General features: G+C 46.4%; 1 protein-coding gene across 1 annotated transcript in view; it reads right to left on the bottom strand.

Annotated features, from left to right (window-relative positions):
- Nucleotides 1–8,514, bottom strand: part of USP46 (ubiquitin specific peptidase 46) — a 77,380-nt gene extending 68,866 nt beyond the window's left edge. The window contains exon 1 of the mRNA XM_055434429.2: nucleotides 8,313–8,514. Coding sequence (XP_055290404.1) covers nucleotides 8,313–8,348 — 36 coding nt within the window. The 5' untranslated portion in view covers nucleotides 8,349–8,514. The remainder of the gene's footprint in view (nucleotides 1–8,312) is intronic.
- Between the last annotated feature and the right edge of the window lie 3,750 nt (nucleotides 8,515–12,264).

Here is a 12,264-nt window from a genome sequence, read left to right on the forward strand (position 1 = left end):
ATTAGAAACTGCACATTTTAAATCACAATGATATCATTTCACACCCATCAGACTGGCAAAACTTTAACAATTTTGAGTGTCTGTAAGCACATGAAGCAACTGAACCTCCCAAACCTGCCAGCTGGAATATAAACTGGTACAACTGCTTTGAAGAGAAATCAGGTCATATATTAGAGTCAAGATGCCCACTTCCTTTGACCCACAATTTCCCTTCTAGGTAGGTACACCACAGAGAAAAACTAAACAGATGCACAGGGAGACAAGTTCCAAACGGTCATGGCACACAGACAAAATTCTAAAACTAACATAAAAATGAATAAATATAACACATCGGTGTGATGGAATATTATACAGCAGTTAAAAACCTAGATTACATGCTTGCATCGATAAATCTCAAAATCATAACTTAAAAGCAACTTTGAAGTTGTTCAGTATTACAAGAGCATGTTTAAAACATGAGGAAGCAATACAATATCTAGTGTATGAATACCTACATATCTAGGAAAGGTGTAGAAACACATGATAAACACCAAATTCAGAACAGTGGTCACTGTCTGGTGGAAGGGAATGGGGAAATGCTCACTCCTATTTGTAATATTTTATTTCTTCACAGGGTGTTCACACTGAGTGGTCACTCTATTAGTCTCCATATTTTCCTGCATGCCTGAAATGTATCACCACCTAGAAAGGCATTCCCACATCTGAGCTACCTGAAAGCATTTGAAGGTTCTGAGAGCAGAATCAGAACTTGATGGAGAGAAGGAAAGTTCGACCTATGAATGGAAAGCTGAAACAACCAATAGGGGTTCCCCTCTTCCTCTTCAAACTATCCATGGCAAAAAATCATTCTCAGAATTGTGGTAAAATTCCATGTAGAGGACTTGTGACACCCCCCAAATTCTAAACCACAATCCCAGAACAGAAACATTCCAAGCAGCCTTTAGTGCTGACATAGAATTTATTTGCCTGAAGACACTTTTTTCCTCGTTCATTTTTGGGTGGCCTTTTCCTTTAAAAAATCAGCAAGGCCTTTCAAACCCTTAGAAGAGCATTGGGTTTCACCACAAATGAAAGTTTATTGTATTTAGGCCAGAAAGTTAACTAGACTCGGAGACGCGGGAGACGCCCGGCTCCGGCGGTGCAGACGCGGAAGATGCCCGGCTCCGGCGGCGCAGAGCTCAGGCGCAACCGACCACGTGCAGAATCGTGGCTGAGATGAGCTACCCCGCGCCCAGGGTTAGGGCGGTGGCCGAGAGGAGCTGTACCACGTTCAGGAGGCGGTGGCTGCTTGGGCACCGGAGGGCCGAGAGGAGCTGATCTACATTCAAAGCAGGAGGCGCGGCCTTGAGGAGATACCCCTCGTCCAAGGTAAGGTACAGCGGCTGCGCCTTGCTGGAGCAGCTGGGAAGAGATACTCCACGACCAAGTGGAATATAAGAATCCAGTGTTCTGGGGAGGAAGGAACAAGATGGCGGAGGGATAAGATGGCAAGACCACTTTCTCCCCCACAAATTCATCAAAAGAACATTTGAACGCGGAGTAAAGTCCACAAAACAACTTCTGAATACTGGCAGAGGACATCAGGCTCCCAGAAAAGCAGCCCATTGTCTTCTAAAGGAGAGAGAAGAAATCCAGCTCCACCCACCAGAACACCGACACATGCTTCCCTAACCAGGGAACCCGGACAAGTCACCCGTCCAACCCCACACACAGCGAAGAAACTACGTAATAAAGAGAACTCCACAAACTACAAGAAGAGGGAAAGGCCACCCCAAGCAAAGCAATATGAGCAAGATGAAGAGGCAGAGAAATACCCAGCAAGTAAAGGAACAAGATAATTGCCCACCAACACAAACAAAAGAAGAAGATATAGGGAATTTACCTGATAAAGAATTTCAAATTTTGATGGTGAAAATGATTCAAAATCTTGAAAGCAAAATGGAGTTACAGATAAATAACCTGGAGAAAAGGATTGAGAAGATGGAAGAAAGATTTAATAAGGACTTAGAAGAAATAAAAAAGAGTCAATATACAATGAATAATGCAATAGATGAGATCAGAAACACTCTGGAGGGAACAAACAGTAGAATAACAGAGGCAGAAGACAGGATAAGCGAACTAGAAGATAGAATTGTAGAAATAAATGAAACAGAGAGGAAAAAAGAAAAACGAATTAAAAGAAATGAGGACAATATTAGAGTCCTCTGGGACAATGTTAAACGCTCCAACATTCGAATCACAGGAGTCCCAGAAGAAGAAGACAGAAAGAAAGACCATGAGAGAATACTTGAGGAGATAATAGTTGAAAACTTCCCTAAAATGGGGAAAGAAATAATCACCCAAGTCCAAGAAACCCAGAGAGTCCCCAACAGGATAAACCCAAGGCGAAATACTCCAAGACACATATTAATCAAATTAACAAAGATCAAACACAAAGAACAAATATTAAAAGCAGCAAGGGAAAAGCAGCAAATAACGCATAAGGGGATTCCCATAAGGATAACAGCTGATCTTTCAACAGAAACTCTTCAGGCCAGAAGGGAGTGGCAAGACATACTTAAAGTGATGAAAGAAAATACCCTACAGCCCAGATTACTATACCCAGCAAGGATCTCATTCAAATATGAAGGAGAAATCAAAAGCTTTACAGACAAGCAAAAGCTGAGGGAATTCAGCATCACCAAACCAGCTCTCCAACAAATGCTAAAGGATCTTCTATAGACAGGATACACAGAAAGAGTGTATAAACTTGAACCCAAAGCAATAAAGAAAATGGCTACGGGATCGTACTTATCTATAATTACCTTAAACGTAAATGGGTTGAAATTTTCAAAAAGGCTAGGAAACAATTCTCATAGCCATCAATAGTTCAGTGTTGAGTTCATGAATAGTTTTTAAAGTTTGGGACAAACTGTAGTATTTGCTATTTGAAGTACTATTTGTAATTGGCATATTACCATGTAACATTGGTCTTCATTTCCATCTTAAAACGCCTAAAAATGCCTAACAGGTTTTTAGATTTGTGAATTTTAGTTGAAATGTATTTTACGATGTTACTAAACCTACAGAAATATTGAAATATTTCAGAGAACTTATTCACTGTACATTTAATTTATTTTATTTATAAAAGTTATGAACTGTAAAAAAAAAAAAAAGAAAGTTAACTAGACTCGAAGTTAACTTTTACAACTCTCCCAGTTGGTTCGCTTTGGGCTGGCTCCGTGGGTAGGCCAGAGATAAAACCACTGAGAGATACCCTTCTGATGATACCAAAGAATTCAATACCATCATAAAACTTCAATCGATTAAAACTAACTAGATAGACTAGGCCCAGCGTAGGGTGAAAAAAGACATGCGAACATTCTTGTTTAGAGAAATTTAGGGAGTTTTCTCTTAATTGTTCAAGACAATAAATACTTTCAGTTACTACCCAAACACACCAAAATTCCACATTACTGAAAAATAAATGGGTTTTATTGTTTGGGTGAACTGGAACACACGAAGCTGATATCCAGAAGCACGTATCACAATCTTTAGTGAAAATGAAGTCGTTCAGTCGTGTCCTACTCTTTGCGACCTCGTGGACTGTAGCGTACCAGGCTCCTCCATCCAAGGGATTTTCCAGGCAAGAATACTGGAGTGGGTTGTCACTGCCTTCTCCAGGAGATCTTCCTGACCCAGGGATTGAACCCGAGTCTCCCGCATTACAGGCAGACGCTTTACCGTCTGAGCCACCAGGGAAGATTTAATTCTAACTAAATATTGGCTTTCAGCTTTGTTTTCCCATATGATTCCAAGAAAAACAGAGAAGAATCTGTAGACTTAATTGTCAGGTCCTGACCCAACACAAACTCCTTCATGTTAGACCTAAGAGGCCAGAAGAACAGAATGTTTTTTTAAACATTAACCCAGCCCACTTCAGGCTGCAATTTCTAAATCTGACGATTATCAGTGCAGATGCTCACACATGACCTTAACCTCTCCTAGCTGATTCATTAACTCAACTTAGACTCTCCAATTATCTTTGTGATGGGAAGGAATAACAGAGGAAGAGACACAGTCATCTCTTTTCTCAAATTTTTAGTTTTGCACATTTTAAAATAATTTTTAAAAAACGTTTTCAACTATTCTAAAAATGCCTGCCTCAAATAAGTAATTTACTTTCCAATATAAAATGATCTCTATAAATGTCCTCCAGCTATATTACAAATTTCTAGTAATTTTACTTTCCCTTCACATCAAGGTGACTCCTATTTAAAAGAATTCAAATCTGGCACTCACAGTGGTGCCCAATAACATCCTGGGGTTGTTCAATGGATGCTGAAATGGTAATATCTGGTAAATTCAACACAGTTTCAAACAAAGTAGTTAAGTGCTCAAGGAAAGAGTCTAAGAACTATCACTCACTAAGGAAGTTTCTGACAACCAAATATATATACTCACATCAGCTCTACAAGTTGAGAAAGAAACTATGGTCCCAAGAAACACAACAATTTGTTCAGTGGCACCATTAGACTCAAGCTTAGCTGGAGAGACACCCAATAGCATAGACTCCAGTTCTAAGCTCCTCTGACTACAATCATAGAAAATAAAAGACTCAAACGCGAGTCAAATGCAAATTATATTAAAGAAACATCCTGCTGTGATCATCAGCTTACTGTACTGCTTCTGAGATTTTGCTCAATCTTTATCCGTGCGGATATCACAATGCATTGAGATAGTTTCATCTTTACCAATGTTATGCCCACAAGAAACCACTGACTTCCTTGGGGACAGCGATGCACCTCACTCAATTACGCACCTGCACATAATATGTGCCAACACTAACACAGAGATCCGCAACAGATGGCCATGTTCAGGAACAAAACATAATCTATTTGACACACGGCATTTCTTCCATGGAATATTTTACAGCACTACTCACAAATGGAATTAAGATTTGATGATTTAGGCCAATCTGCATCTGTACAAGTCACATTTCTAGAGGGCACATTTGGTTTCTACTAACAAACGCTTCCTCTTTAGAAAATTCCTGAGGCTTTTCAAACAGAAAATCTATCCCCAAAAAACCTTTCACTTACAGACCTTAAATCCATTAGCCTGGCCAAAATCAGAAGACTATCAACAAGGGACGTTTCCTCATGCTTGGTAGCAGCTAATACATTTAAAAAATTACAACATACCAGCCAAACAAGCTTTACTATCTCTGAACCAGACACGCTGTGTAGCTAAGGTGACAAGCCCTCAGCAAGCTGATCAAGAATCACTATGGCAGGAATTCACACGAAGTGAAATTAAGACAAATGGGAACTTGCATTAAACTGCCAATGGACAACAAAACCTCGGGGGTAGAAGACAAGTAGAGGGATGTATTTTCCGTGACCCCTATACCTGAAACTGGCACAAGAAGTGTGGGGAAAAGAGAAGGTGTTTATTTCTCAATCACACAAGGATTTGCAACAAGGTTTTTCCTGCTCTGCTGGGTCCTTTCTTGCCTGCTGGATGAAACAAATCCAGACTCAGTACTAGGTCCTGGTTTGCACAAGCCTTACCTAGAAGGATGTATCTTCTATCACTGTTTCTGTGACATATATCAGCCTGTTTAAAATATGCCAGATGACCTGCTTTAAGGGGGAAAAAAAAGACGCAACTGTCACTTCTTAATACAACTCCATTTGGAACCAAATGGAGTTGGGACTGGGAAGGATCAGTTAGAGCCCCAGAGAGAAAAGAAGTGGTGAAGACCCACAGAAGACCTACCTGAAAACAATTCATCATTGAGTGAAGAATCTAAAGGGAGGTCCAAAGAAACTGTACGTCTAAACAAGTGAAAAAACAGCAGTCTCCTCATCACTGAGCTGACTCTGTGGGAAACAAGACTGGGAGGGACCAGGGCACCTGAGCAGCCTTTTATAAGGGGGCGGGGTTAAGGACTCCCACCCCAGTCTCCTATGGGCTTGGTCTGCGTAAACAAACATTTATCTTAGCATTTATCTTAGCAGCTGCTTACATCAGGTCCAAGAAGACACTGTCCTTTAAACTGAAGGTGACATAATAATGAGAAAGATGAAGCTGATCATCAACACCTGGTACTCAGGAAGTACTTGCTACATAATAGGCTCAGTAACTACTTTAATACAACAGTCCCACGAGGTAGGAACCATTATCATCCCCTTCTTGTAGATAAGGAAAGTAGGAGAGCGAGCAACTAATCCCGGGACAAAAAGCTAGTATATGTTCAAACCCTGAACCCGGGAAGTCTGACTTTGGAGCCCAAACTCTTCATATCCCTTACTCTAGGCACAGGTCCATGTCGGGATGTACAACTCCTGAGTTGTGAATTACTGGTTCCTCATCTCACTTGGGTGATGATCCTAAGTTTGGTGCCTTTTTAAGGACTTCACATGAGGAGTCAACTCTCCACAGCCCACTCCTCTCGTGTCTGCCCTGAAGCTTGCCTCTCTAGCTGAGTTTTGTTGGAAACAGGTTGTGACGTTCTGCTCAGGTGTGCCAAGAAGCCCCCACTGCACAGAGGGCAGAAAAAAAAAGCTGGGGGCTGGCTTCATCTTGGCACATGCTAGCTCTCAAGTTTTCCAGCTCCAATACACAGAGGTGTCACCACACACAAGCAGGACAGGAACACCACCACGGATGGCTTCACTGCCCTGTAAGCCCAAAGCCATCCCAGCAGGCATGAAAGAGTGTCAGAGTTGCTCTGCTTTCACAGTTCCCCTCAGGAGCTGGTCTTAGCAGACAGAAAAACCGAGAAGAAAGGCATCACCTTTTCACTGCACCAAAAAACATTAATGCCACTCGACAGGAGGGAGCAGGGGACCTGTCTCCGCGTGGAGAAGGAAGAGAGGAAATGGAAACCCACCAGGAGCCACCCACCACGTCTAACTGGTCCTGCGCCAGTATCTTTGCAGCTGTCACTCTGGGAAGGCCCAGCTTTTGCTCTGCCCACCACAGCAGTAGCCACGTCCAACAGCGCTGAAAACTGAAGCCAGCGCCAGTGGGCCTTTATTCCATCCCTGAGTAACACATGGCTCCTTAATGCTCCTTTCCCATGTGTTAATCTTGCAGGAGAATGTGGGACAGAAGATTTAAAAAGCTGGGTGATGGGGGAAGGGCAGCCAGATCACCTTACTCCCAGGCTTCTCAATCAAGCCTCCTCAAATTCCCTTTAGCAGCCTGTGTTATTAGCGAGGTTTCCCCAAACTGGCATTAAAAGAGCATGTGTTCCATCCAGCTGGAGGGAGAGGAGACAGGATGGGGGCGGGGTGGGGGGTGGTCCTTGGACAGCCAAAGCAAAGCACACACCCTCTCATCGTGCACAGGAAAGCAGTGCCTCACTCCAGGGGGCAAGCCTTGCTCCCCAAGGCTCTGACAAGTGGAAGTACCAGCAGGAGGCACCCTGGGGACCCAAGGGCTGGAGGTTGTTCCTGCAGAAACTGAAAAGGAAGGCAAAGCAATGGGAGAAATACAAGTTAAAGTGATCACGATGAAATGGGCCCGTTTTCACCAGAGCCCAGCCATGTCCTCCTGCTGCGCCCACACCCACCGGTCCACACTTGGGTCTACAGTGAATCAGGCAGGATAACCCTAGAGACCTCCTCCATAACCCCCAGCCGGCCCCCATCCTCAGGACCTTTAAATGTCACTGCCTTATGACCTTGTCCCCCTTTCACAGATGGGGAAACTGAGGCATCCACAACAAATGACCGTGCTTTCCCAAACCAGGTAGAAGTTCACTTCCCTAACCACAATTTTGCACTTTTTTCCAGCTCTATCACATTTCAGATTTCTCCAGACACACCGACCGCCTCTGCAAAGTGTATCTTAAATACAGTTCAAAAGAGTGAACTCAAAAATGAGATAAGGGCGGTCCGGGAGTCCGGCAGGGCTTTATCTTCGGCACGAACAGGGTGGGGGCGAGCCCCCACCGCACCCCGGCTTCTCCTCCAACCTGGTCCCCCGGGACGTCCGGGTTCGGCCTCCCTCCTCCGCCCTCCCCCCAAGACGCTGCACCGCAGCCCGAGGGCGGAGGCGCAGCGGCGCAGGGACGCGCGGGCGGGCGGGCTCCGGGTCCCGGGGCCGAGGAGGGGCGGGGGGCCCCGGGCCCCTCCCCCGGCAGCTCTCCGGGTCGCCGCCGGCCCGCCCAGCCCGGGGGCCGGGAACTTCTGGCGGCGCGGCGCGGCCCCCGCCGCCCCCACCCGCGCCGGCCGCTCGGCGGGCGTGCAGCCCGGGTTTCCCTTTCTTCGCCTCCCCGCGCCTGGGGCGCGACCCTGGAGGCGGCGGCGGCGACCACTCACCATATTACAGATGGAGGCGATGTTTCGGACAGTCATTAGTCTAAAGGTTACAGCGATCCCGCACCGCCATCTTTACAAGGGGAAAACAGGCCCGGCCATGGTGCAGCGCTCGCGGGGAGGCCGGGCGCGGCGGCGGCGGCGGGGAGGCGGCCTGGGGTCCGGCTTCCAGTTTGGCTGGGAGAAGGGCGGCCGGGAGGGAGGCGAGGAGGCGGGGCGGGCGGGGAAGGCGGGAGGCGGGCGGCAGAGCGGAGGGGCGGGGAGTGGCGGAGCGGGGGAGCCTGGGCCGCGGCCGGCGGCGCCGGGAGGAGGGGCGGCCCGCGCGCCGCGTGCAGCCCGCACACCCCGGCCCGGCCCGGCCCGGGCCCCCGCGGCTCCTCCTCCTCCCGCGCGCGCTGGCCGCCCCGGCTCGGCTTTTCTCTTTTTCCTCTCGCGGCGTCCTGCTTCACTCCGAACCGGCTGGAGAGCGCGGCCAGGCCCGGGCTCGCGCAGCTGCAGCCGGTCCCCCGGGCGGACCCGTCCGCGCCGGCGGCCTCCTCCGGCCCGCGGCGCCGCCGGGAAGCGAGGACCGAGCCGGCGCTGGCTGTCGGCCGGCGGAAGGTGCAGCGCGCGGGCTGGGGACTGGGGGCCGCTTTCGCTCTTCACTTGTTCTTTCCGGCCGCGCGGCCCGCAGCAGCCACGCGTTTGCACGATCGGGCGAGTGGAGGCGGCAAGAGGCAGGGGTGACTACGTCCAACTTTTCGTTTGTCCCCGGGTTTCCAGCTAGATGGCACCGTGCGGCGGGGACCCACGAAGTAAATGGGGTCCGGACACGGGAGTGCCGAGAGCGCTTGGCCAGCCGGGTCGAGGGCGCCGGGAGGGGACCGGAGCCTGGGCCGAGGCGCGCTCGGGCAGTGGGTGACAGTAGCAGATCCAAAGGGGAAGTCTCGGTTCTGGACAAGGACTAGGGATGGTCCAGGGAGCGACGGAATCTGGAAAGAATGTAAAACTTTTCCGCGTCTTCTAGAAAAACCTACTTTTCTCGGGGCCACCCAACTTCTTTAGGTTTGGAGGGTCATTGCACATTTCCTGCATGCACAGTCGTGGTTTTTGACTCAAAGAGTGAATCTACACCACTTAGCAGTTAGGTTCTGTGAAGTGGAGGAGCCCATTTCCGAAGGTGTAAAACAGTTCTCATACAAAGTTGCAGTTTTATGCTTTCAACAGAGAAGTCGTACGAGAGAAACACGACAGTCCTTAAACCCATAAATTTAATGACAAATCGAATTAGAGGAGAAATTAATATAATTGAAGATAGCTTTTATCTAACCAAGAGGAGCATACTGGGAAAATAACTCACTTCTTGTCCTCCATTGTCTATTTAGTGTTATGCTCTTTAATAGTTGAAGACCATTGATTGTTAATGTCCCTAGGACCTGGGATAGAAATAAGACAATGAACACTAAAAGTTTCGTTGGGGGTCATCTTGGCTCTGGATATTTAATGGATTTCCAGACATCAATTCCTGCTTAAGTTATTCTGCCTACATCTTATTTCCAAACAGATCCTGATAATGATGGTAGCTCACTTTGACTTTTTACCATTGTCAGTCATGATACTCTTTACCTTCGTGATCTTGGTCACCACCAAAACCAGATAATTGATCCTATTATAATCGCCTTTTGTAGGTCTGTTAAAAAAAAAAAAAAAGCTTAGGATACCAAGCATCCTACCTCCATCATGTTACCCATATGTTACAACTGAAGCTGGTGTGCTAATCTGGCTGAGCACCTTGAAGACAAGACAACAAAACACCCAACCTATGGCCCATTAGGGTAACTGACACCTGGGTGTATGTGCCTGCTCAGTGGCTCAGTCACATCCCTCTCTTTTGTGACCCCATGAACTGTAGCCCTCCAAGCTCCTCTGTCCATGGGATTCTCCAGGTAAGAATACTCGAGTGGGTTGCCACTTCCTGCTCCAGAGGATCTTCCCCACCCAGAGATTGAACCCGCATCCTTTGCATTTCCTGCATTGGCAGGCAGATTCTTTACCACTGTGCTACCTGGGAAACCCAAAACTTTAAACCTGTAAAGGTTTAAAATGTATTTGAATAAAGTCATAAAACTAGTTCAGGAGCAACCTCAAGGCTAGAATTCAGGCCTTAGGACTCAAATTTCACAGACATTCCACTATAAAAGCATTAATACAAAACCTTAAATAATATAGAAATTTTATACCGTAATAGAGTTCAGAATTTAATAACATAGCATTATTATTATGCTATAATAATGGATGGCAAAGTCCACAGGATTGAGAATGCCATTGACACAGTGAAAACTGAACATCGTTGGATTCAGTTCAGTCGCTCAGTCGTGTCCGACTCTCCGCGACCCCATGAATCACAGCACGCCAGGCCTCCCTGTCCATCACCAACTCCTGGAGTTCACTCAAACTCATATCCACAGAGTCGGTGATGCCATCCAGCCATCTCATTCTCTGTCGTCCCCTTCTCCTCCCGCCTCCAACCTTTCCCAGCATCAGAGTCTTTTCCAGTGAGTCAACTCGTCTCATGAGGTGGCCAAAGTATTGCAGTTTCAGCTTTAGCATCAGTCCTTCCAATGAACACCCAGGATTGATCTCCTTTAGAATGGACTGGTTGGATCTCCTGAGTGCTATGTCAGCAAGGCATCCTTTGCATGAACAGCCTATAGGCTAAAACCCAAGTGTTCAATATAGACAAAGATTCAGATTGAAACTCAGTGAATTACAAACACAACAAATCAATTGAACACAGTAGATCTTGTCAAACTCATGAATAATTAAATATATTTTTACACTACTACGAGGTTGGTGTTCACAGGCCTAAATCGGAAAGGGCATTAGTTGAAGCATTGTAACCTCAGTCTTTTTTAGCAGGAAACATTGTTTGGGGGCGATAAGATGCAAAGTAATGAAAATGTTGACAAGCTAATGAGAATTTTTAGGAGACGTGTTTTCATATATAGGGGCCAGCTGATATATGAAGGTATAGAGTGAAATCTGGGCAAAGTACACAAGTGGAAAGTTGGGACATAGGCTAGCACTAAACAGATGAAGGGACATATTTGGGCCAGGCCAATGAAAGCACCACATGGCCCAGCCACAGTAATTGGTTCAGCGAGGAAGATGTGATATAAGCTGAGTCAATGAGTTGGCCCTGGGTCTTTGGGGAAAGAAGTGCTCCCCTTCTTTAGTTTGCTGAACTGGTATGATAATATCTAGAGCTTCTGTCTTTCCACTGCTTGAGTGCAGAAAAATAAAGCTGAGAAATGTAAAACAACATCTTTTGTCCTACTGCTGCCAAATCTATATCCTGGCTTCTTCAGCAACTCAAGGTGGTAATGTCCTTGTTTTCTTTGGTCGTTCAAATTGAATGACTGCTGCTCATGACTGAAACAATTCTAAAACATCATTGTCTCCCTGTTCCCAAAATTCATTGGGTTCATTCTGAATTCATGATGTTCCCTTTTCCTCTGTTCTCTTCCCAGTACGTAGATTTTTCCGATCTTTCTTCTCCACGATGCCGTCCAAGATTGCTTCCCACCACCACCAGTGAAGTATATCCAGATGGTTTTTGCCCTTCTGTTGTTACCAGTTTCGTGTCATTGCCCTCCTGCTTCCCCTCCTGGCTTAGTTACCATTATGCAGCCTCCAGATGACCCGAGACAAGATGGGATGCCTTTGGCATGGTCTCACAGCGCCATCCGTCTTCCCTTCATGGACCTTATATTTGTGAATTGCTTATGCCATTCAGCACACAGCGTAGAGACAGCAGAGTGGGTGGTTAAAAAGGGGAGTCCTGGATCCAGACTCTCGACTTGGGTAAATGTCTTAACTTCTCTATGCCAAAATTCCTGGATCCATAAAAAGAAGAGGCCCTTCATAGTGTGTGATTGTGTTAGTTTATGTAGAGTACAAAACTATGGCCGGTGTG

This window comes from Moschus berezovskii, chromosome 5, assembly GCF_049115385.1.
Source record: "Moschus berezovskii isolate FMDL1 chromosome 5, NW_MosBer_1.0, whole genome shotgun sequence".
Taxonomy (NCBI): Eukaryota; Metazoa; Chordata; class Mammalia; order Artiodactyla; family Moschidae; genus Moschus; species Moschus berezovskii.